The 25761-nt window shown below is 40.7% G+C and overlaps 1 protein-coding gene across 7 annotated transcripts in view; it reads left to right on the forward strand.

Moving 5' to 3' along the window:
* KrT95D (phosphofurin acidic cluster sorting protein KrT95D) overlaps window positions 1-25761 on the forward strand; it is a 325608-nt gene that overhangs the window by 220152 nt on the left and 79695 nt on the right. For all 7 annotated transcript variants that reach the window (XM_083118860.1, XM_083118863.1, XM_083118866.1 and 4 more), the window contains exon 3: window positions 9674-9763. In XM_083118860.1, the coding sequence (XP_082974986.1) occupies window positions 9674-9763 (90 nt within the window). The remainder of the gene's footprint in view (window positions 1-9673; window positions 9764-25761) is intronic.

A 25761-nucleotide genomic window follows, 5' to 3' on the forward strand; every position in this document is an offset into this window, starting at 1 on the left:
TAGTTTATAAGACCTTTGGAATTATCAATATGATTGTAGTAACAGATTGTGTTTTGTCTTTTAGACATGGCGTTCGTTATAAATTGTTAAGTGGCAGTTTGATGTTAACGTAATGGATTATGCTGTGCATATGTTTTAAAATCAACTCGACACCTTGAGTTCAATCTGCGTGTGTTGGTCTACACAGCACCGAGACGAAATTGTCTGGGTTCCTCAATGAGGCAACCTCGTTCTAGGTCTCGTCTCGAGTGAAACATACCTGCATTTTCAGGTAAACTGAGAAGCACCCAAAAACTAACCCCTCTTCCACAGTTACTGAATTCTTGCAGGGTAAAACGAGGCTCTCGCGTTTGGACCCCCAGCGTAATGTCATGGGGCTGTGCTTTATCCATTTGTGTACTGAGTATCCTTTTGCAACCTGAGCTTTTAGCATTAGTGGACAAACTTGAAGAAATCCGGATCTTGGCTCCTTCGCAATCTTGAAAAGGCGTGAAGTGGCGCGTGACCACCACGTGTCTCTTTGATGTCGCCAGTTCTTATAAGGCACCCACGAGGACATATGGTGACCTCACATCTCGTCTAGATCGTTAGGAAGATGAGGTCCGGGTTTGTTTTAAGTTTGTCCCGAAATTTAGATAATGAACATGGTAGTCCTCGTATTTTTGTATTGCTTTTAGTCTGGGAAAGGAGTGTCCCCACATGATGAATTTTACGAAAGGAGATTTGTTATTTGATTGGTTGATTTGGTTTATTTAGCTTCCCCTTTCTGCCACTTTTGACTGTTTTCGAAGATGAGTGATGATAGATGAAAGTGATGAAGGAATCTCACAAAAGAACACCCATGCCCAGGCCGGAATTCGAACTCCGGGACCCCGGCATCGTAGCCGCTACAGGGGTCTGTGATTTGCTATTTAAAATCTGTCCTTCATATGGATCTTTAAGTTGCCTCCGGATAGCTGAGTCACCCGGTATTTTAATTTCAGTCAGACAACTACATCCTTATCAAGATTAAGCGTGGATTTTTCATATGCGACAGGGCACTCTACTGGTAAATGTACTTGAATAATTCCATACGATCAGATGCTTTATGGTTGAAACTAACGAAGATAAAGGAAAAGCTCAATCAAGTGCTATATTACTCGTTATTTCGGCTAGACGGTTACATACACTATCTCTTTGCCGTAGTAATAATAGTTACGCTAGATAGCTTAGTGGTAACGTCGCCGCTTTGTAATTGAGTTCCTGGTTCGATACCCGGCGCAGAGACATAGTGGTTGGGATCACCTTTAAACTGTATTTCCACATGTGATTATCCTATATGGACGTAAAAACTCAAGCTACTAAAATGCATGAAACAACTGAGAAGAAAACGCCACAAAACTTGAAAAATATTGCCCATAAGCCCCCCAAGAATGCAAAATAAAAGCAATATTTTCTGATTATAATCCAAGGAAAGCAGACTATTGCCTTCAGTATCGTCTTCTAAGTCACGAAAAAAATAGGTCTCGACTTGAGAGTATTCGCTATCAGAGTAAAACACTGCTAGTTTCGTGGGATGAGACCGACTCAAAAAACAGTGAATCATTCGTGCACTTGCCCGACATTTCCGCACACTCTGAGACTATAAGGCTATCGATCAACTTACTTTGGTTATGCAGCAAGAGATCCCGGAGCCTTTGGGCTTTGCACTTTGAGAAGCCGATCACAAAGAAATCAGGTCACCTCAGAGGGAATCGTTAAGAGAGTTTCTTCTTCCTCCGAAAGGGGGAAAATTGAGGCCATGTTGGAAGTGAACTCTGAGAAGATGCAATTTTCCGCAATTATCGGAGCGCCGGTCTATCGTGCGGGTTCAAGAAAAAAATAGATTAAAATTTTCCGAATATCGTGTCCATATCTCTTCCAGTCCCTTTGTGACTCTGTTTCAGCTGATCTTCAAGGTAGCTTCTTAGCGAGCTTTTTTAATTTCGTGGGAGGTGGAGGTAGCAGTGCTCAAGTGCGAGAGTAATGACTTGGTATTATTTCTGCCAGGCGCGCCCTTCGATCGGTGCATGCGCGCTTGAATCCAATCGCAGGAGACTACGCGCCCTTTTATCTGCCTGTCGCAACTGGCTTGTTCTAGTGCGCGGTGATTTGAATACCTGTTTACTCACAAATAGAAATGAGAAGCCTTGTACTGATGTAGATTTCCCTATTACTGTTACTGTATTACTATCTTTTTAGCAAACGCAACCACTTAAAAATATTGTTAGGCATTTCTTTAGAATAGAATCATAAGTGTTCTCCTTAATTGTATTGATGGCATTTGAAAGCTCGAAACTATACCTGTATCATAAACAAGTTTGCATCGAAAATTTAACCTTTGTTGCCAAGGGCACATGTCTTAGGTCGGAATCCCCAAATTTCCCTTTTTAATTCGCATCCTGCTGCCACATATGACCGTGATAACCCTTGGTTTTCTCCTATTCCATGCCCCCTTCCTTTTATGTCGTCTTTATCCAAAAATTCTACTTCATTCCTTTTTCTCTACCGATTCTCCATTCAACCGCAATGAAATGAGAGACGCACAGAAAAATAGATTGAGGACACTGGCTGAAACCAGGATGGTTTTGCTAGAAATAACCCTGACAAGGGTATATGATTAACAGCACCAAATTTCATGTAAGAATGCAATTCCTGTCACGTGATCTTTCTGCTTCTGTATAAGGTTATTACTGGCGCCGCCGTCCCTAAACTTGGTCATTGCGTGGTGTTAGGAACCGGTACAACGGTGTTTGATGAATGGAGGAGGGGTTCAAAATTAGACTTCCATATTTAGACGCCATGTGAAGACCAGTGCACGAGGGAGGAACTACAGGAGCCATTCGACGACCATTGCCTGACATTTATGCACCATTTGACCTCAATGCCTAACATTACTTGTGGTTGTACAGTCACGGACAACACTTCCGGCTTGTAACAACCCCATCAACTTCTAGTGGGATAATTACACTCCAGAAGTGTACGTGACTGTACGATCATGTACATTTGCAATCATTCACGGTTAAGCTAGAGAGGTATAAAGTTGATTGGCGTGAAAAATGTAAATAGTCTGGAAATATAAAGTAGTCCACAGTCAGTGTTCGTGCATTTAAACGACACTAAACATGCATGGAATTTGAAACATGTTAACAAGGATCAGAATTGCATAGTCATCGACAATGGCGACCTACATTAATTTTGGCTCCAACCGTAAAACTAGTGTATTTTGCCACAGGAGACCGTTTTTTTTTCTAATGCTGCTGGGGAAGTACCGGGACTTCGTAATATAACCAAATCTGACGATTTTAAACTTTTTATCGGCACTAAGATGACGCTTCTCCTCCCTCTCCTCTCCGTCTCTCTTTCTTTGAGCCCAAGTAAAAAAAAAAAACCGTTGTAGGATTTTGGGAGAAGCAAGTACAACCTAAATTAGCAAGACTACCTGTGAAGGAGCAAAATGCAGTTAAATAACCTTAAGAAACGATAAAGATGCAATAAAAATTTGAAGTATGATTTATATCCTGAAAAGTGTTAGAAAATGGAAAATAAAAAAACAATGTTTTCTATGAAAAACTAAATATGCTGACCAAGGCAGTAATATATTTTATTAAAAACATAAACTAAACGTAACGTTTCAACCTTCTAGCAAGGTCTTCTTCAGACTCTGTATCAGACTCTGCTTTTGTACTTGATACAGAGTCTGAAGAAGACCTTGCTAGAAGGTTGAAACGTTACGTTTAGTTTGTTTTTAATAAAATAAATTACTGCCTTGGTCAGCATATTTAGTTTTTCATAATCATGGAAACAAGGCTTAATGGTGTTATAATGTTTTCTAGTGTGAAGAAAAGGAAAATGGACTACAATTATGTTTAGCATCGTCTTCCAAGCTTCCGGAAAAATAAAAATGACTATCAACTTTCGCAAAATAATTGAAGACAGCCAGATTTTATTCCCGTGAATCCCAAGTACCTTCATCTGAAGCGTCGTTTCACTCAATTAAGTACTTATTCTCTCCGTGTATTATGAAATGATCTTCCAACCTCGGCGCATTACGAAACCAAAGGAGGATTTGATGCGCCTCAATCTTGTCCTCACGAGGCTGGCTTATTTTTTTCCTCATGAATAATTCATCCCCGCTGCAAATGTGTAAATTGTTTGGGCAATCGAGTAGGCCCCTTCGCGCAGACCTGGGGAAGGAAGCAGCCTCCTTGCTCGCTCGTCAGCCCCAGGATGGCTTCCCCCGCGGAACCTAAGCTCTAAGAGGCTCGCATTTGCAAGGTAAATGGCATGTAAATACGTTTGTGCGGAGCTCTTTATTGGATGCTCTCGGACTCGGGAACGAAAGCTTGGTGGGGGTTCGTGCAGGGTTCGTGCTGACGATGTGGAAGGGTTTGGACCGGAGACGAAGTTGTGCGAAGGCGGACAGGTCAGAATGAATGAGGCAATTGCGAATATTTAATGTATTATGGAAATGGAACAATGAACGAGATCCTATTTGCGCGGAAATTCTTCCCAAGTTTTTGCAGGGGGTGACCTAAAATTCTCTGAATTCCGGGAATTCCTTACTTGAACAAAGATTCGTGTGTGTCAGTCAGGGTGCTTATCGGTCTGAAAATGTCTCTATAAGTCGGGAAAATTTACCCTTTTACTGGATAATGAAACGTTTTTGTGGTAGGAGACAGACCTATTACAATTACAAGATTGATTTGCTTTAGTTTACTTCGCTTTTTGTTCCACTTTTGGCCGATTTGCGAAGAACGGGTTGAGTGATTATGTGATGAAATTCATGAATGGACACTCGCAAACATCCATGCCCAAGTCAGGCGGGAGCCGGCTACAATTACAAGAGTATTTACAAGTCGGTAGCAACAATGGATAAATTCGCTACAGCAGGTGTTACTCATCCAATGTGGAACACCGGAAAAGAGTGCCGGTCGTTGCATTTGAAATTGGTGGTTTCTTGAGTTTTGGTTTTGAGTGCACTTTATGCACAGGGAAGCTAATCGGGATTGGTAAAAACGGTAAAGTTCCCGTGCATATAGCACCGTGCCATGAAGGCACATTTAGGGGATGTGAGGGTAGGATCTACATATTCTCGATCTCGGCCATTTTGGAGGTGATGTGATCAACACCACGGACCGGCCGAATCGGGGCTAAGCCTACAGTTTAAAGTGGGTCGTGGTTTCTTGTCTCCACATTAAACATATACTGTATCTCTGTTCACAAATTTCAGATTTTGTTTGAAGTCCACTTTATGCACAGATACGCTAATCGGGACAGGACCTACAGTCTAAAGTGGGATTTGAACTACTATGTTCCTCCGTCGGTTATCGAACTCGGATTTTAAGGCGACACGTTACCACTACGTAGGCCCAAGTGGTATTTGACTATCATACGTTATCACTAGGGCTAGGATTTTCATGACTTAGTATATTTTTTTTGGAAAGGGTGATGTGTTCCCTAAATATATAGAAATTCATATTATGAAGAAACTAATTAAATTAAGATACTTTGTAAGGGCATATTTAGGCATATTTGGACATTTCTACGTGATGAGCATATTTTGACAGATTTTCGGTCATATTCAACATATTTTCGCTTTTTCAAAGAACATACAGCCAAGTGGATTTGTCCTTATTTCCATGTTCACTCAAGTTGTTGAATTTTTTGCTACAGAACTTGAGCATTGTTTACTTTGAATATCTGCTCTTGTGTCAGCCGAAGTAGAAGGAACCTTTCCTCAGTACAAGGCTTTGCTGGCTGATAATAGGCAATTATTTTTATTTGAAAATTTACAGAAAGTGTTCATTGTACACTCCTGTTCAGATAATGTGGCACATACTACAACAGTCCAACCTTACAAAATGTGCCACTTTGTGAACAGGAGTGTACATTGCAAATCGAGCTCATGAAGTGAACTGAAAATAGAATGTGAAAATATCTCAGCATATGTTAAATATTGAAACAGTTCAGTTGTACGGAAATATTTTTCAAATTATAATGCATATTTAGTAAAATTTCTGGTGATAAGAGCATTTTTTATTTTGCATATTTTGGCGATTTTGAAGTCATAGAAATCCTAGCTTTAGTTATCACCAGGTTTTTACTCTGCAAAATATTTTCATACTGGGTTTCGATTGCTGTGAAACCTTTTATTAATGCTTCGCTGGACCTTCGGCCGATGTCAGCGGAGCATTTTTAGAGATTTCCTCTCCTTTCGAGAAACCGCTAAGATATTCCAAATTCTGAAAAATTACACCTGCGTAGAATTCCTTGTAGAGCATCGTGCTAAAAGGTTTAATTTATGGGCATAGACAGTGAAAATTTCATGTGCTAAAAATCGGAAATAACATATCGAAGTAGATAAATATTACATGTCTCATCATTTTGTGAACACGAATTAGCCGGACAGTACACGGCTTCGTATGAACTATAAAAAGGAGGCTGGAGAAACAGACTCCTAACTGTCCATTTTCTTGCCATCCAACTACCGTGGCCGCTTAAAGTATTAAAGTACTTAACCTAATTAATGCAAATTTAATGGTTCCGTTTTTTAAAAAATATATTTAAGTGCGCACAAATGCAATTTATAATCATTATTCAAATTTAAATTTGAAAGTTTCCTCGTGTATCTAAATGTTGTACTATCGACCTGTGTAATATGTATGCGTGCTTAACGTTCCAAGCGGTTACCGACGCTATGTTTACTTCTTATTCTAGCAACACCAGAGCCACACAGAGAGGTTGGTTGCGTTCTGATTTTGTAAATTAGGAAGCAGACTGTTAAATTTTAACGGTATAATATTGTAAATTTTTATTAAATTATTTTTTATGTAAATATTTTATTTTATTAACTTCTAATAGTGAGCACCACTGCACTTCTACATTGAACATTAATGGGTCTACAAAACATGTACCGATGTACCGAACTCGAGAAGTGTCAATAGTCTCTCTGACCCTTGTGTACCTCTTTATCCCCAGGTACCCTACTCTTCGTGTGTACCTTTATCCCCAGTTACCGTAACCCCGCCAGTATCTTTATCCCCTACTACCCTTGTTCCCGTGCGTACCTTTTCCCCAGGTTACTTTATCCTCCGTGCGTACCTTCATTGCCAACTAACTTATTTTACCCTCCGTACCTTTATCGACAGTTACCCTACCCCCTGCGTATTTTATCCCCGATTACCGTTTTCTCCATGCGCATCTTTATTCCATTACCTTAACCCCGGTTATCCTATCTCCCGTGCGCATCTTTATCTCTGGTTACCCTATCCCCCGTGCGAATCTTTATCTTTAGTTACCCAATCCCCTCTCGTACCTTTATCCCCGGTTACCCTATCACCTGAGCGTACCTTTATCCCCGGTTACCCTATCACCTGAGCGTATCTTTATCCCCGGTTACCCTATCACCTGAGCGTATCTTTATCCCCGGTTACCCTATCACCTGAGCGTACCTTTATCCCCGGTTACCCTATCACCTGAGCGTACCTTTATCCCCGGTTACCCTATCACCTGAGCGTACCTTTATCCCCGGTTACCCTATCCCCCGTGAGTATCTTTGTCCCCGGTTAATGTATCCCCAGAGTATAGCCTGTGCATGTGTTGGTTCTCGGGCAGATGAGTAAATTTGTTGACGGTGGAATTTTGCAATATCGAGTAACAATTGGAATCCACCGTGGTCTCCGTTTAATTGCTTCCTTGCTTTCTACGGCCAAGCGATCCGGCTTCCGCAGGAGCGTCGTAAAAGGCCTCCCGCGAGAAATATCGCCGGTGAAACACAAGTAGGGGCGCCATAAATCATGTTTATTATTGCTGCCTATTAATGGTTCCGAGATCGTAGGACATCCATGCTTTATGGCCTGTCCACGAGTTCACGAAAGCAAACCCAAGTGATATTTCTCTCGTGTCGCTTCTCGAGAGGGCCTGAGGGGTCGGATTCGTTAGTGAAGACGTGGTAATACGGCTGTCTTTAGGTGTCCTCGTCCGTCTCTTAACTGGATACGGAGGGTCTCAGCATCAGGGATGACGCAAACGAACCTTAGTTTATTTCTTGATTTTGTGTGTGTAGCTATTGAACACACACACACACACACACACAAAATAGGGATATCATCAATTTGGCAGTCCATTGTGTCGTGTGGTCTCGTTTATTACATTTTGTTTCGGCCATTTTACGTCGTTTTTCCACCTGTTTGGTAAATCTTTAATTAAGCGATGGAACAAACATGATTGCAGAACCATGTCTTAACCAGAGCTGGAACCAAGCACTTCTGGCTTCATGGCACGTTATGCTGACAATTCCGTCGCGGAGGCTGGCTCGTCTCGAGTTGTAATTATTCATCTTTTTTCTCGTTTCGAGTCTCGAAATACTGTATATACTGCATGCCACCGTATCAGGTCAGAGCGTATAGAAGTCATGAAGACCAATAGCTCTCCTTCATAAAGTTTTTCTGTATATATCGAACCACGCAGGACAGGACCACATCTGCCGCTTATGGATTGACATTGCAATTACTAATAAGGAAAATATATGACTTGCGTCCAGGCAGATATCCACTTTGTATTTCTGTAGAAATCACACAAAGCAAGTCTGATTTAGGTAAATTTTTCAAACACCAAAGTCTCGAAAGAGACCAGAAGACACTTAATTTTACAGAGGTCGCTTCTATTCCAGGATTTTCACAAGAGACTGCATGCCTACCTCCCGCATAAGTAGAAATTGTATCGAGAACAGATAAGATTTGGCGATCTCTGGTCTCGTGTGTAAGTAAGTCACAATTATAGAATCCTCTATGTGGATCACAGTTAAGTTTCTGCCCATCTCCTCCAAATCCATTAACTAGGACAACGTCAGTGTTCTCTTGGCGTAAGGTTAATGTACTGAAATTAACCTCTTAATGCATTGATGGTTTGTGTAGGGAATGAATTATAGTGTTGGCCTCATTCCACTACAAAACGCCTTTGATTAAAAGCCTATCACCCTAGATAGCAAGCTAGCACCAGTGTCAAAGCGATAGATATTGGGCAATGATAACTACAGGCGAAGGTCTAATCTAACAAGCGGACATAAATACATGCTTGTCTCTTTCTATATGAAATAGAATTTCAGTTGCTGATGCGATACGAGCTGAGACAGTCACTCTAACATGACATCTGCAGTCCCACTAAGAGAAGATTTAAAATTGAATACTTGATTATAAAAGACAGTTATTAGGCAATACTTTCATCTTATACAGGTGAGAGTAACCCGAAACCGTTGCACCTTTATGAACATTGAGGTTTCTTAATTCTACTCTATCGGGCAGCAACATACTTATGTATGTATTTTTGTAGTTTCATGTATATAATAATTGATATGTGTGTTTGTGTGTACTTCTCAATGACGCAGTGGTAACGCTGTCGCCTTGTAATCAAGGGCTCCAGAGTTCAATTCCCGGATCCCACTCTAAACTGTAGTTCCAGTCCCGGTTAACCTATCCGTGCATAAGTGGGCCTAAAGCAAAATTTGGCTTGTATAATGTCTTGATTCATTTGCATTGCATAATATTGCATGTATATTACAAGGCATATTTCGAAAAGAGTAAGGATTTTGTGCCATTTTAGTTCGTACATTTTGTTTGCCTTGATCATAACCTACTGTTTCTCTCCCACACAGAGTTCCAAACGGACGCTACGATCGAACGAAATGCTGCTTCCTCCTGGCGGTCTTCTGGACACTGAGCTCGAACTCAACTTCTCCTTACAGGTAAGTAATATGGGCCAAACGCTCTTCTTTTTTATATATCTATTGCTATGTGGTTTATACGCACACAGCTGCAAAATGGAAAGTATATGTGTAAAAGTTTGGATATTTGTAAATGCTCTTGCCTAGATTGCTTTTTGCCCAGTAGCCGGGGAAGCCAACGGTTGTTTTCCCTCAACGGCTTCCCTGTTTGAAAGGTAACAATAGGACCGTGCCCTGGTGGTTGGGGGTTCCGACTTGTTACACTCTCTCATATTCTCAGGCTCCCAGATCAGAAAGTGGCTATCCTTCAATGGATTAAGACTCTTATGGATGCATCGAGACACAGAGAGTAAGCGCCGTATGCGTAGGGACCTCTGCGTGATAAACGGCGGGGGCGGGTTAGAGCTATGCTAAATAGTGCGCTCGTAGAGTGAAGTCTTGATAAGTATGATGGGGCAAAAGACAACTTAGAGCATGTGTTATTGGATCTGTAATGGAAATATGTCTATACGGAGTAGGGGAGGTATGTGTAAATAAACTATACATACAAGAGAACTCCGCGAGACGTTATTCCTGCCAATACTATTTACATGTTAATTGGACCGGTATTGCTACCGTGTATGTTAGCGAGACATGAAACTTTCCATTTTTGAAAAGATACTGGCAGACGAGACAAGACACGCTGTTAGTCTCTGTATGGTTCGAGACTTCAGGATAGTACAGTGTAATATATGAGCCCCGGTAGTCCAGTTGCAGACCTCCGTGCGGAGTGGTTATCGCAGGTGGAAATTTTACAAGAAATATATCTGCATGGAGCGGTTTTGCTTAAATAGCATTTACTGAAATATGCACTTGGAGGCAGGGGGTTAAAGCTGGCCGAAGCATGGCGCTGATTACTTCACAACTGACCATGGTTGTGAATGTGTGTTGAGCCCGTCCTCCATATCTCACTCCCCATGTCTTCACTCCATGCTGCAGTGTGCAAGGAAAAGATTTACCAGTGTGTGTGTAAATCCTCTCCAATATTTATTTTCAATAAATGGCTTTCCAAGGACCGCTTTGATACATTCTTCTGCAGATGAAACTCTACCAGCACACTGACGAATTTCTTGATGCAATATAACCGCTACCCGGCCGAGTAAAAGTTCAGCCTAAACGGGATGCATAGTGACAACAGGCTTAGCCAGCGACCATCTGCCATTCAGGGATATGACACGTCTCAGTACCCGTGTTTCAACTCAAATCTTTCTTCTTTTAATTCTCAAGGATTTAAATCACTTCGTGTTTTTGCCAAGGGTCTTCTGTCTTAGCTTTAAGAGAAGGGTGCAAGTAGCCTTAGTGCTGTTATTTCGAAGCCCAAGGTGAGATCGAAACGCTACATCCTTGCCTTCACACTCTACTCATCTTCGTCATCGCCAAAGCAGCCAGCCACCTTCATGCTACGTGAACAGCCCCCGTCCATCTGCCACACTTTCGAATCTGTCTTCACGGCTCTCTTCCCTTTTCCGCAACTCCCGTTCTCGGTAGGCGGTTTATTTTCGGGCCGGACGGGGAACACACGCTTCGGCAACGACGAGAGTGACAGTTCGTGCGGCTCCGTAGAGGATGCTGCGCCACTTCGGATAAATCAAGTCGAGAGCCTTTGACGTCATTGTCGCCGACGTGGAGAATGCGAGACGGATTGTGGAAGGAGTGGTCGCGTGCTGGGAATACAACTGGAGAAATATCTTGCAGGCGGCGAAAGTTTCCCATTGCGATCTCTCGCTTGCTTCTCTCGTCAACCTCGGTGATGAAGAGAACTTCGGTACGTGATGTGTGGACTGTAGCAATGACTCGGATTCAGCAGAGTGGGGTTGTAGGAGGTGACCTTTCCGAAATACACTCAATTTACAACATTTCTTCCCCGTACTACAACCCCAGATGTCCCGGGTTCGAATCCCGGCACGGGTGTTCTTTGTGATTGTTTCTTCATCAGTTTTATCATATCATTCATCCTCATCTTCGCTATTAAATAAAAGTGGCAGAAAAGCGAAGTAAAAGAAATTCAATCAATAAGTCACGACGTACTACAACCACGAGTGTTGTCTTGTGTAGTTATGTACCGAATGCTACTCTGTAGCCGAAGTAGTGCCTGTCTGTCCGTTTACCTGCCGTGTCAATAAATTGTATCTGCAAATAGCCGAGCTATAAAAACAAAAGTTGGCGGATTGATAGACAAATCAAATATTACCTGGACGCAACACAAACCAACACGATCGAACACTTCTGTCTAGCCGTGAGAGACAACACTCGCTCAAAAATGATCTGTCGATATTTCGGAAGCCAGCAAGTGCCATACTCTGAAGTTTTCTACAATCGAAGACGCGTCAAATGCTAGTTTAACTCGACGTAACTTATTGTGATTGAACCATTCCTCTGTTCATGGTGTTATTAGTTGTAATATAAAGTAACCTTGTTAGCAGTTAGTTAAAACATCTATATAATCAACGTCGATGTTCTCATTAGTGCACGTGGAGCGTACCGTGGTCACATAGTAAATGCACCTCCAACATGTATCGGCGGGGTAGGAATTTTCGTGCTACGATATGGCTTGATTTGTTGAGATGTTCATCCTCATGCTGTTCTTTGTTCCCTGTTTAAAATGAGTTCCCTCACGAGAAGGAAGCAAATAACCTCAGTACTGACGCACCCAATTGTCAACCTCTTTCCTGCAACGCACCTCGGTAACAGCTATCTTGAAAGCTAACAAAGCTTTGGAGCCTGGAACCACAGCCAGTGTAATCATTTGTGAGGCTGTGTTGCTCCGTGTTTGTCCTTGCATATGCTGAGCACCCCTTTGCAGCCTCAGCTTTTAACCCAGGCGTGAAGATTTTATCCTCATGTGACAGTATATTGGTAAGGAGGTCCAGGAACCCATAAATTCGAATGGGTTCTATTGGATTCCGCTGCACAATTTAAATTCGGTCCAAGTTGCGTATCGTTTCATTAGAAAAAAGGTCCCTGGACCGAATTTAAATTGATCCGGACAAAGGGTTCCTGGACCGTATTTATTTTTAAATTCATCGGGAAAAAAGGTTCCTGGACCGTATTTATTTATAAATTCATCGAAAAAAAGGTTCCTGGACCGTATTTATTTTTAAATTCATCGGGAAAAAAGGTTCCTGGACCGTATTTATTTATAAATTCATCGAAAAAAAAGGTTCCTGGACCGTATTTATTTATAAATTCATCGAAAAAAAAGGTTCCTGGACCGTATTTATTTATAAATTCATCGAAAAAAAAGGTTCCTATACCTTATTTAAATCGAGTCGGAAAAAAGGGTTCCTGGACCGTATTTAAATTCATCCGGATAAAGGGTTCTTGGACTGTATTTAAATTCATCCTGAAAAAAGTTTCCTGGATCGAAATGAAATACTTTATACATAGAAAGGTTCTTTACATTTACACTTGCTGATTTTCTCTTCCGGACGGGAATTGAATTTATTTATAATTCCTGGAAATTAACAACCCTGGGATTATTAAGGATCCAGAAATCCATACATTCTAATGGGTTCTATTTGTTTCCGTAACAGGACGGGAACCTTTTTTCTCGCACAATTTAAACGGCCAAGTTGCGTTTTGTTTCATTGAAAAAAATATTCCTGGACCGTATTTAAATTGAGCCGAAAAATATGTTCCTGGACCGTATTTAAATTGAGCCGGAAAGAAGGTTCCTGAACCGTATTTAGATTGATCTGGTAAAAAGGTTCCTGGACCAAATTGAAATACTTTACAGATAAAAAGGTTCTTTACGGTCCAGAACTAATTTACGCTTGCTGATTTTTCTCTCCTGGACCGGAATTGAATTTATTTAAAAATCCTGGACCTTTAACAACCCTGGTAAGAAGTCGAGGACCTTATTAGTTTGAGAAATTGAGTGAGGAAGGTTTTAGCAGACATGTCTTACTTTCTTGTTTCGGCCAAGTCCTGAATTTTGTTATGTGACGGGGGAATGTTGTTATTTGACGGGGCCAAATAGGCTATGTGCTGACGTTTTATAATTTAAATTCCATGAATCACAGCCAAGGGCTGAGGCAGTAACGAAGAGTAAAAGCAAACACGAAAAGTGACTGAACAATATACCGTAGTTAAAGCAATCCGCGATAGCCTAGTCGGTAGGGCGTGTGGCTGCCATCCAGGAGACCCGGGTTCGATTCCCGGAGTGGGTTATCTGAGATTGGTATCTTTCCGACCTTGTCCCTGTATAGAGCGGCTCTGAGGTTCACCACACCTTAAATATATGGGTAACTGGTTTGCAACCTTGGGACGTAAACGCGACCTGAGCCTAGTGATGATCACGTCGCTTCCAGAAATGGCCGAGATCGAGAATGTGTGGGTGCTAACCCCAAATCCCCCCTCCCTTGTATGTGCCTTCATGGCACCATGCAGTGCGTTCGGGGAACTTTACCTTAGTTAAAGAGGATTTTAGCAAAGAAACCTGCTGGTTTGTCATCCATTGATGCGCTTTATGGGTGCCTTACAAGGAAGAGGGTTAGGTGCTCAAGTGTTCCAAATACAATGGTGCTTTTGCCTTCAGGGGCGTGGATGAATATTGGCTCGCCTCTACCGACAGTATGGACTCATGTTGGAATGAATTATCCATTCCCTTCATCAGCCTCACCATGTGGTCTTAAATACGCATCCGCAGATGATATTTCTTTAATGTCGTTTAATCATTCGCACGAAATGGATCGCGTGACAGAACACACCTTCTTGACATCATAAATAACAAAATCTTGGCCTAGTTCTTGATTATTTCCTATGAACTTAAACAGGCCGATATTTTCTCTCGTAATTCTCTTCTTTTGTTGTTCTTTCTCCTTTCTTATTTTGTACTTCTCTTTTTCCCTTGTTTTGCTCTGTTTCTTCCACCTTTCTTTCACTTCTATTTTCTGTTCATTTTTCATTCTTTGTTATCCTTCTTTTTCTTTGAACACCTTTCTTTCTTTTTTTATCTATTGTTGTAATCCCGTCTTACCTGGGATCTGAGGTCACAGGGATGTTTCAATAATACATTTTAGGTAGAGCTTAATTGTACCTGTTAGCTGAACCTGCTCCGATTAAGAGGGAAGAGATATGGAAGGTTGAATTTAAAGGTTATTCACGCTTGTTCATACCTGGTAGGCGAGTGATGTTCTTGTCCAGATGCTTCTTGCAGACGGATTTGTGACTGATGCCAAGGTTCTATCCTGCGACTCTTGGCTCATCAAACCGAGCGATCCCGCGCGACTCGCTCCATGCTAGGCAGCCTTAACTTCGTGTTCCGTCGTCGTAGTTCTGTAGTTGTAATGTGTTGTAGAGTAAAGTGTTATCAGAGACTAATGATCCGAATGAGAGTCAAAATCCAATGAGAGTCAAATGAGCGCGAGTTCGGGGAGTGAGCTCCCTTTTATAATCTTAGGCTTCGAAAGGTTGTTAAACCTTTCGAACACGCTGGATCTTGTTTAGATCCACGCGTTTGCCTTTCAGTCAATGCTTCACGGAAGTTACAAAGTTAGCGCATTCTTGGGATCGCTCGCTGGTCGGACAATTCCAGGAAATAAACAAGCGTTAATATTATCATGACGAGGTTTTCTCGGTTTAATAATCTCCATATCTCTACACTATCTTGAAGTATTTTTTCTTCAAATTTTCTCTGATAGTAATTTTTTCTTTCATTATACATTAATTCTTCTATTAAATATATTATACTCCTTTTTGTTACTTTTTGATTACCAGGCGACATCGTTACCACTACGTTATCTTTTTCATTTTTTTGTCCTAGCCCATCCACACAACCGAAATTAATCGAGTGCTCTAAATATTAAAAGGTAAAGGATTTAGTGGGGAAAGTTTTAATTGCCTGCTATATCTGCGCACACACATACACACACACACAGCACGCACACACATATTAATTACATAATATACATATAATTTGTGCCATATTAAGTTTCGTCAATATACAATGAAGTTTCCGAAAGATAAATTTAAAATGCATTTTTGCCTTACATGAGCAAAAGTAATGTTTTCAACAATAATAACATGAACAACGAAATGTGGAGTCGCAGATCAATCGGTAAAGAATAAAATATTACGCGCTATTTTCTTTCCAATACTTGCAAGAGATACATCATTACGTTTATATACAGCTTAGTTTAAGTCCCTACTCTGACGATTGTGATCCATATGTAAAGTTTTTTAAATAAATAATTTGGAGGTTTTCAAACGACGTCCCTGTACACAGGAGAGTTTTGAAGATACTCTCGCGCACTCTTGTTCGCTCCTGCTAACATTTGCGATGCCGTTGTGTTTTAATTCCCAATTGAATTATGCAACACTGACGAACAGCATGCTGTCGTCATAGCTCGCTCTTGCCATACGGTTAGCTACACCAAACTTACCCCGACAGCGAACCATTGAGAAGCGCAGATGGGGCGTGACGACCAACTTGTGCGAGTCCAATATGACGGCTTCACAGATTCGCCACTGCCTGTGAAACCCGATCCACCGTAGGTAATTATTCACAACGCTTTTATTTTCAAAGGGCCATGTTGAATTGGGATTACGTAAAGGAGCTTTGGTAACAATAGACACGACATGCTGAAATTTTGAATACACGTACCAGTTCCATAGAATTATAAAATCAATATGACATTCCGGGATTTGCACACGATAGCTATCAATTTTTCTTTATACGAGTAGGTACCCAGAATTCACAAATTGTCGATAAATTGCAAACTGTGTGGGTCCCTTAAATGCTTGCACACGCACTGGATCGTGTCCATTCATACACATTCTTATTGGGACAGGATGACAGGTATCCCCTCACTCACTAGACCCAAGGATCGTTCGGTCGAGTTAAAAATTCACCGTTTCCAGGGAGTTTTGCGTGCAGTTGGCAATCTTTGTGTCATCTGCAAGAAACGCCTGCTTTCAAATGCCCAATGCCGTAATCTTTTGATGTGTCCCATCCGGTAGTAGGATTTACACATGTCCAGCTATGTCATCACAAATCGCTTTCCCATTCGGCGAGATGGCAGATAGCAAACACAGCATCCGGGTCTGGAGTGTATGCAAAGAAACCCGCGATGGTGTAATCTGACAGCTCTCGCGAAACGTATCGATTCCAATAAAAAGTTGATAGGGAATCATAAAGGCATGACAGGATAAATATTGATTTCCGAGGAGCTGCCTGGTTGCGGCGATAATTCTCACGAAACGTTTGTTTTCCCGTGTAATAAACCTGTCCCGATAGCACTGAATTCTAGCGTGTTCGCGAATATTGTTTCATTTTAGGTGTAATCGTAGCGTAGCTTCCGCTGTTAATAGGTTTCCCCTCTGTAGTCGTTGAACGAGCTACCGATCGATCTACGGAAATTAATACAAGTAGGTACATTACCGAAACGAGACTTGACACATCTCGTTTCGTCTCGTTAATAAACAGAGCTTCCCCGGTCTCCTCTCGATTGCTAATGCTTCTCTCATTTTCGGTCTTTTCTCGATATCTATAACTCTTGTCTCGTTCTCGATCTCGCCCAGCTTTCTAAAGTCTCGGCTGGCTTCCGGTCTCGTCTCGTTCTCGGTGTCTTTCTCGTATCGATTCTAAAACTCGGTCTCATACTGTAATGCTGAACTATCACTATAAAAGATGGCGAACATACGAGTCCAGTGCCCCGAACCATGATGTCGTTGAGGGGAAAAATCATTTATGTTATGCTACTGAGATGGCCTCCATCTTGGAATCAACTTTATTTTCTTATCGATTTGGTTTATTTTACGTCACTTTTCTTCCACTTTTGGCTAATCGCGAAGATGAGGATGAGTGGTGATATGATGAAATTGATGAAGAGACACTCACGAAGATCACCTATGCTCAGGCTTACCAAGTCCCATGGAGCATTATACTGCCCATGGATCCAGACGCCAGAGCCTCTTTAGTCTGAAAAATGCAGTCCAGGGTGTACTACGTGGAAGTGAGGTTGACATTTGGGTGATGGTCGGTCACCCCTTACACCCTTCGTGTATTTGAAGTGAGAATGAAAATAAATACTTCTTTTTTCTTTTCTTGAACCAGTTATTTCATGAGCGATATTCTATTTAAAAACTTTCATACTTTATTTTTATTAATTTATTTTGAACAGTGTTGAATAAACTTCACTTTCTCGAATAGTAAGGGCAGTTTAACACACAAAACTTGGCTGTAGCATGCTAGAACACTTTATAACGGTCTGGAAATTAGTTTTAAAATTGGGGGGGGAAAAATAGAACCTGTAAAACTCGAAAGCCTGAATTAGGATTGAACAACTGTGGGATCACCCTATATTATTGAACGGGCTTTATTCCCTTACGAACGCATGTACTGCCCAGGGCGTCGAGGAACCTTTGCATTTTCGCCCTGGGCACAATCAATCCTGAAAGTTACCGCCACAATTCCCTGTCGCGAAACCCCTTGTGGCCGCTTTCCAGCAAGTCGAGATTTGTTCCTTTCTCCAGAAGGCGGGCCTCGTGTCGTTCGCTTGAGCTGCTCTCGTCCTCTCCACGTTCAAATATTTATCTCCTCACCGACAGCTTCAATTTCGAGAAGAGGAACGCATCTGTTGGAGGTCACCCAAAGGAATCGCGTGTAACTTTGAAAATCATATGTGGCAATATATTGTTGGCACGGTGAAGCTATTGCGAAATGTCACTCGCTTCACTGAAATGGCCTATGCTGTAGATAAATTGTAAAGTTTTCGCGGTTGTCTCGGTGTTATACAGGGTGGTGCGAGTGTCGTATCACCCCCCCCCCCCTCAATACGTTTATATGAAGTTCATTTCAGATGGCCGACACAAGCTTCTTGCCAGATAGTGAAAAGACGATATTTGATGATTAGATGTAATGACGCAAGAAAATGCATACATACACCTTCCCATTCTAGTCTTCATTTGTTCCAAAATTCCAGATTTCACAACGTTTTGACATCATAATTGGTACATCAGTCTGATGCACATTGGTGAATTTTAGAATCTCTTAAGCTCGCTTTAAACGAAAGCATTTCCTTTAACCTTTTTGCTAGTATAAATGCTACGTAAATGCTTCCAAAAATCTTATAGCAGATGGTACTTTACACGGAAGCATTTCATGTAAAATTTCGGTAAGCTTTTGCGATTACAGTGTATAACATATACAGCACGAAAGACACGTCGAGTTACACCATCTATGCTGAGTGCAGGGTGTTTACAATTGAAACAACTAAAATATTCTTCCATACGTGCACAGTGAATGTTGTAAAGTATATATTTATGGAACGCCATTGTTTTGTACCTAATATTGTTTTATATGAAACGTTATTCCTCTCGGTTGAATAGTTATCGGCTTTTAAAAATGTGAAGTGATACATTGTTTATATCTCACGCGGCCGCCCTTACAGCTGCACTCGTGACCTAGAGGTCGCTTCTGATTGGTTATGCTACGAAAAATGCTACGGAAATAGGATCGATCCTATCCTTGAGAAATGCGATGGCATCTGAAATGCTATATCATTTCTCACTTTACACGGTAGCATTTTGGTCATGGCGTAAATGTTAAGAAAAATGCTAATGAAAATGCTTTCGTCTAAAGCGAGCTTTAGATCAGTGAAAATAAAAGAACCTTCGGCCAAAATCCTTCGCGCACCTTCCCCTCGACGCTCGAGTACGATGCGCAGGACACGCGGTTCCGCCCAAATTTTTTTTTTTACCTGTGGTCCCACTACAATACACGTGGCTTCTAAAAGTCCCTGTTGGTGTTTCGAATGACTACTGTGGAGGAGTCTTGCACGTAGGAATATCGTGCATGTGATTAAGCAGTGCCACTCAGCGTAGTTGTACAATATACTGAAGTTGTGGGACCATCTATGGCCAGTGTATTCGTGGGCAGAATAGCACAATGACTAACATATAGGCAGTGGCGCAGGAACGGGGGGGGGGGGGTACAGGGGTACATTATACTCCCCCAAATTTTTGAGGAGGGGTACTGTACCCCCTAAATCCGTAAATCGAGTTGTACCCCCTGTACCCCCCTTTGGTAATTTGACAGCAGACGGAAGGTGCTACTGTTAAAATTACGTATTATCAATTCGGCCAATAAAAAATGTATTATTGTTTATAAATTATAAGCATTATAGTCCTTACCACAGAAATTCAAACCATTTAATTGTAAACTTATTCTACTACATTGTGGTTGCTACTAGTTAGTTCATTGACCTAAGTTCTTGGAAACCTCTTTAAGGAGATGAAAATTGTTTAAAATCTGTGTGGAACGATGGAATCAGATTGACTCTCAGACAATTACGCTGCAGACGAATGCTGCTTTGCGTAAAGGGGGTACACTTTTCTAAAGAAGTGGTCGCGTCGATTGGATGATAAGATACAAATCTTCATCAGAAGAGTAAATGACTGACCAAATTTTCTTTTGAATATTTATAATGGAATTTTCCGAAACGGAACACTTAAACAACTATACTTAAACCTATATTTTTTTAAAAAATAGAGTGCCGATTAGCCTATCTGAGAATGAGGTGAATTTGGATTAAGTTTTCATAACTTCAGAGTGGAAACCGAAAGAAAAATAAGCACAAACAAGAACGAGAAGGACCTCACCAGTCACCACATAGGAGACGAGATGAGGCTGTGACAATTCTCGACTCATCGCATCGCGATATTATTCCTAGGTGAAATGAATTTTTTCCTAGACATTTAAACAGGGTGCAATTTGCGATTTTATCAGGGGGGGGGACTAATTTTACCTACGTATTAGGTATACTTATAATTGGACGTTAATTGCTTAAAATCTAATTGTGATATCGAATGCAACACAAACACAACACCATTTTATGTTAAACTCTAAAGTCAAATTGTAAGAAAATTACATTAGTCAGATGAATGCACGAGATAAATGAGACTCACTGCAGCTTCTATTGGTAGATTTTGGATTGGATTCGAGTCCGTGTCGCTTGCGCAGAGTCATTTGCGCCGAGGGTTCTTATCGGTTAATTTCCGCCGCGACATATATCAAGACCTTCCTGGGTGGGTTTTCCCACAATCGGGAGTGTCATTACCGCCGCGTTCATGTGTGTTTATGACGTTGCCCAGCTCCAGCTATGTTTATCTTCGATTGAAAAGGAAGGTGATTGATAAATGAATGTAAGATGAAAGTATATATGAGGGATATACATTGGGAAATTGGTATTTATGTAAAACTGAGACTTGAGAGAGACGACAAGATGGATGAGAATATGGAAATGATAGAAGCAACGCGTGGAAAGAATTCAAATAACGTTTGTATTGTTGTTGTGCAAGTGTATCGAAATGTTGTGTTTATATATACGTAGCTATTATGTATATAATGTTTGCAAAAAATTACACTGTATTTATAATGTTTTTGACGATTTTATGTAGTGTATAATAAGTGTAATAGACTGGCACATTTATGTTGCTTCCAAAGTGTACATTTACGTAGTACGTGTAGAATCCTTTCAATATTTTAACAATACTGTATTTACAATGTTTTTTTGACTTAACGATAAATGATTAATAGTTAATAGGCTGATACTGATTTATGCATTTTCTGTTGTGGAATAAAATTGATACAAGTAATCCTGTGTAACGTCTTTTGAAATAAGTAAAAAAAAAAGTCATATTTCACTCTCTGGATAGGTTTAGCATTTCAGTGTAAACCCAGCTGTGCATCGTCATAAACACACGTTTGATTTTATGTTTTAAGTCCACTTTATACACTATGCACTGTGTGCCCATAAACACGCGTGCGCGCGGCGGTGATGACACTCTGGATTGTGGGAAAACCCGCCGAGGAAGGTCTTGACATATGTCACGGCGGAAATGAACCGATAAGATGCCTCGGCGCAAACGACACGACACCTTGGATTCACAAGGTCTTTGGGAGTAAGATGGGAATATTTGATTGTTTGACTTGGTTTATTTTACTTCGCATTTCTACCACTTTTGGCTAATCGCGAAGATGAGGATGAGTGATGATGATATGATGAAATTGATGGACACTCAAAAATAACACCCATGGGCAGGCCAGGATTTTAACTTTGGACCTCAGGCGTCATAGCGCGCTATGCTAACCCCTCCGCCACAGAGTCCGGCGAGATGGGAATGTGTTTTGGATTTTCTTTGTAGATGCGAAAATCTTTAACTGTGACGCGCACATGCTTCTGCTTACATTAAAGTTTACCTTTTCACACAAACGAGAAATTGATATGTCATCCTAAAACACACGCATGTATCTGCATTTAATACCAGTACATACGAAAATAAACCTTGGCCGGCTCTTCACATTGTCCACCAAAAATTGAAAAGAAAGAATAAACTTTTGAGCATATGGCTTTCCTTGCTACTTCGGAGAGCTGAAGGATTCCAGTTTTGTAAATGTACCGAATGATATTACTTTCAGTACTCGAAGAGTGTCATTAGGTACAGCTAATTATATTACAAATAAATGGTTTGTCAAATTTTTCACAAATATTTCAAAGTTAGACTTCTTACAAGTTGATTGGGAACCATCTGAACTAATTTTCTTTCTTTTTTAATACAACGCCCTATAGATGTCTGAGAAAATACCAAATACATTGACTTCCAAAAGGCAATGGATGTGGTACACATCTGCCATAAATTGTTTAAAGATATTTTTATGCGTAGCTATGGGACTTTTAAAATTAGAATGAACGGAACTGAAGTGGAACTCTGTATAATGTAGTTTATATATCCAGTGGGTGGGAGATGATTATTCCTGGTTGGGGTGGCTCAAGATCCCCCTCACTCCTCATTTTCCGTTCCGTGAAATCCAAATGAGGTTCAGAGCTTAGCCTTATATGTTTCAGAATTGTTATCTGATTTTAAAATCTTTTTTTTTTGTTTTGTTATTTTGAAAAATTAAATTCTATGAAAAACAATGAAAAATATTTATGCAAATTTTACATTAAATAACAGGACATTCGTGTGTGCTGTTCTAGAAGAGAATATTTCTCATGGCTTCACATTATACCTAGGTATCAAGGACGTTTTTGTGGGGGTTCAGGGGGTCCGGACCCCTTCCCCCCGAAAGACTTACCAAGTAGTAAAAGTAAATTATCAAAATATAATTGTTTAGCATTTGTTATACACAATTTCCATCAATGCCAATGCCATGCTTGAACAGCGTAACAATTAAAAGTTAGTGTGCGGCAGAAATATCTCCCGGATTTCATTTGTGAATAACAAAGCAACGATAGATGTTATGCAAAACTTTATTGAACAATTGGAAAGAACAAGGTTTGCCATTTTGTTGCACATTTGCAAAGAACAAAATGTTCCAATTATTTTTTGTCAAAATTGCCACAAGTCACCATTTTGTGAGACTTTGTTTTAAAATGATATCGTCCAAATGCCGATCTGCACAGTGTACGCATTTCTGAAGTCTCGCCCTGAAGTTCTTCATTACCCTCCTAGTCATGTCTGGTCGGTATTGCCGCTCTTTCCTGTCTGATACCATCTTTCAGATCATTTGCTGTCCTCGGCCTTCCTTGGTAAACTTTAGCCTTCAGGTACTCCCACAGAAAGAAGTCGCAGGTTGCGAGCTCGGGGGAACGAGTTGGCCATGGAAGGTGACTTCGAAGTGAGATCAGACGCCCTGGAAACATTTCACGTAGCACGTTCATCGATACGCGTGCTGTGTGTGCTGTGGCACCATCCTGTTGGAACCACGCAGCCAATTTGCCACGTTCGTTCGATTGCGGCTGCAGGATGTTGCGTAACACCCATACATGACGGTTAGACGTTACATTAACAGCGTACCCTCTTCCTCAAAAAAGTTCTCTCTGTACATATGGGAAACAAAATGGTAATCCTTGTTCTTTCCAACTGTGAAATAAAATTTTGCATAACATCTATCGTTGCTTTGCTATTCACGAATGAAATCCGGGAGTTATTTCTGCTGCACCCTGTATACTCGATGGTTTTCTCCGCTGAACTTATTGGAAGGCAAGGAATTTGGCTCATACGGCTTTTTGTTATTCAATAAATATTCAATTCTTTTTCTATCTGACATTAAATTCCTTGCGAGGGCAGTTGTTTTTGTGCAAATCTTGGCGATCTTAACTACACTTAACTAACTTAACTTCAGAGTCTGAAGAAGACCTTGCTAGAAGGTTCAAACGTTACGTTTAGTTTGTTTTATAATAAAATAAATTTCTGCCTTGGTCAGCATATTGAGTTTTTCATATGGAAACAAGGCTTAATGGTGTTATGTCATATTTTTGTCATAGTTTTTGCATTGGATGGAAAAAAAATAAGATTGGGAAGAGGAACACACATATATATATATATATATATATATATATATAATTATCGAGAAGTATAGCATTATCAATGTGGTATAGAGAAGACCCAATATAAACTGAAGTCAAATTAAAAAGGGTGCTTTTGGAAAACTCCTGCAGCTACAGATCTGAACTATTTCTCACTCTCACCATTATCTCGGTTTCCGAGCATAGGAAGAGTTGAAACTGCCCCTGTTTATTTTTTTCTTCCATTGCCTCTTTGTCAACGTCTTTTGAATAGCTGCTTTCTTTGGCTTTGGAGCCTTTGGATAACCTATTGTGGTGTGTTCCTTCAGCTTTGGCTGCTGACGTCTTCTACTTTCCCTGGTCTTTCAACTCTTGACCACAACTTCTTTCTGTGGAAGCTGATCTTGGAGTCTTGAAAGCTGGTTCACATCCCGGAAGCGCAATTTCCTTTCTTCTGCATCAAAGATACCTTCACTATAGAGGAACTCTTCATAAGAGACATGCTTTTTGTTGGGTTGAAGGAAAGATCGTCCACGCTCCCTCAAGTTCTAGTTTCTTTGTTCACGATATCTAGGACGAGCAGTGACAGTGCCTGACGGAGGGGAGAAGCAAAACAGAAAGACTAGATAAATAAGTGCTCTTTATAGTCTGTGTAGCATACGCTTAAAATGACGTTAGACTAAACTTACAGCACTGGACTATAGAGAACGCAATAAGTGGTGATAGACATCTCAGAAAGATAGCTGTCCAAGGTAACGGCCGAAATTGAAACATTTAACGCCATTCATTTCGGCTTCTATTTATCCAATTTCGACGATTTTGTTAACAAGAGCTGAAGCAAATTGTTCCATTGCAGACATTAGGGGCGAATACAAAAATACAATTTGCAGGAATCAGCAGTTTTCCAAGCGTCTAGCCTATTCTAAAGCAAATTTCATATTATTAGAGGCAAGGCAGACTCCTGTCAGACTTATGCGTTAGTGCCTACAGTCTTCAGTGTGTATAATACAAAAAAAGAAAAAGTCACCTTTGTCAAGTTCACCCCTTAATATCTGCAACGCCTCATATGATTGCACAAACACACATGGATGACAAAAGTCTCACAGAAGATTGATTATTCTGGCTGTGGGTCCAGACGCCAGAGCCTCGTTAGTCTGCAAAAATTCATCTCAGTGGAAGAAAGTTGACATTGGAATACCTTCAGAGCAAGTCACTCTTTACATCTGCTACACAAGGGAGAGTAGGGTAATGAAGATTCTAAGACCATTTTTGGGAGCAGGAAAAAGGTACAGGATGACGTATAAACATTATATCTGCAGTGCTTATTTAAGATAATGATTACATCATTAATCCATTTCATCATTTCCAAGAACCTGGACGATATGAGTGTGGTAACTAGAAAAAGACAGTGGGGTCAATCCATATGAAGTCATACAACATGGTTGCTTGACCATTTTTAAAAAAGTTTATTTTTTGTGTGGTGCGAGCCTCATATGTTGACAGTTCAGAACCACTGTTATTTTTTTTTTACTATCACCGATTTGAAGATGGCGGGCATTTTTTTATCATGGCGCGCGTCATTTTCTCCATTCCTAAGCATCAGCGGCAACTTTCTTATCTCAGCTCTGGTAAGTCCTACGACAATGAGATAAAATCTGTGATGTTAAGCACATTATAGGCTACAATTAT

Source organism: Lepisma saccharinum, chromosome 3 (genome assembly GCF_977018435.1).
Source record: "Lepisma saccharinum chromosome 3, izLepSacc3.1, whole genome shotgun sequence".
NCBI lineage: Eukaryota > Metazoa > Arthropoda > Insecta > Zygentoma > Lepismatidae > Lepisma > Lepisma saccharinum.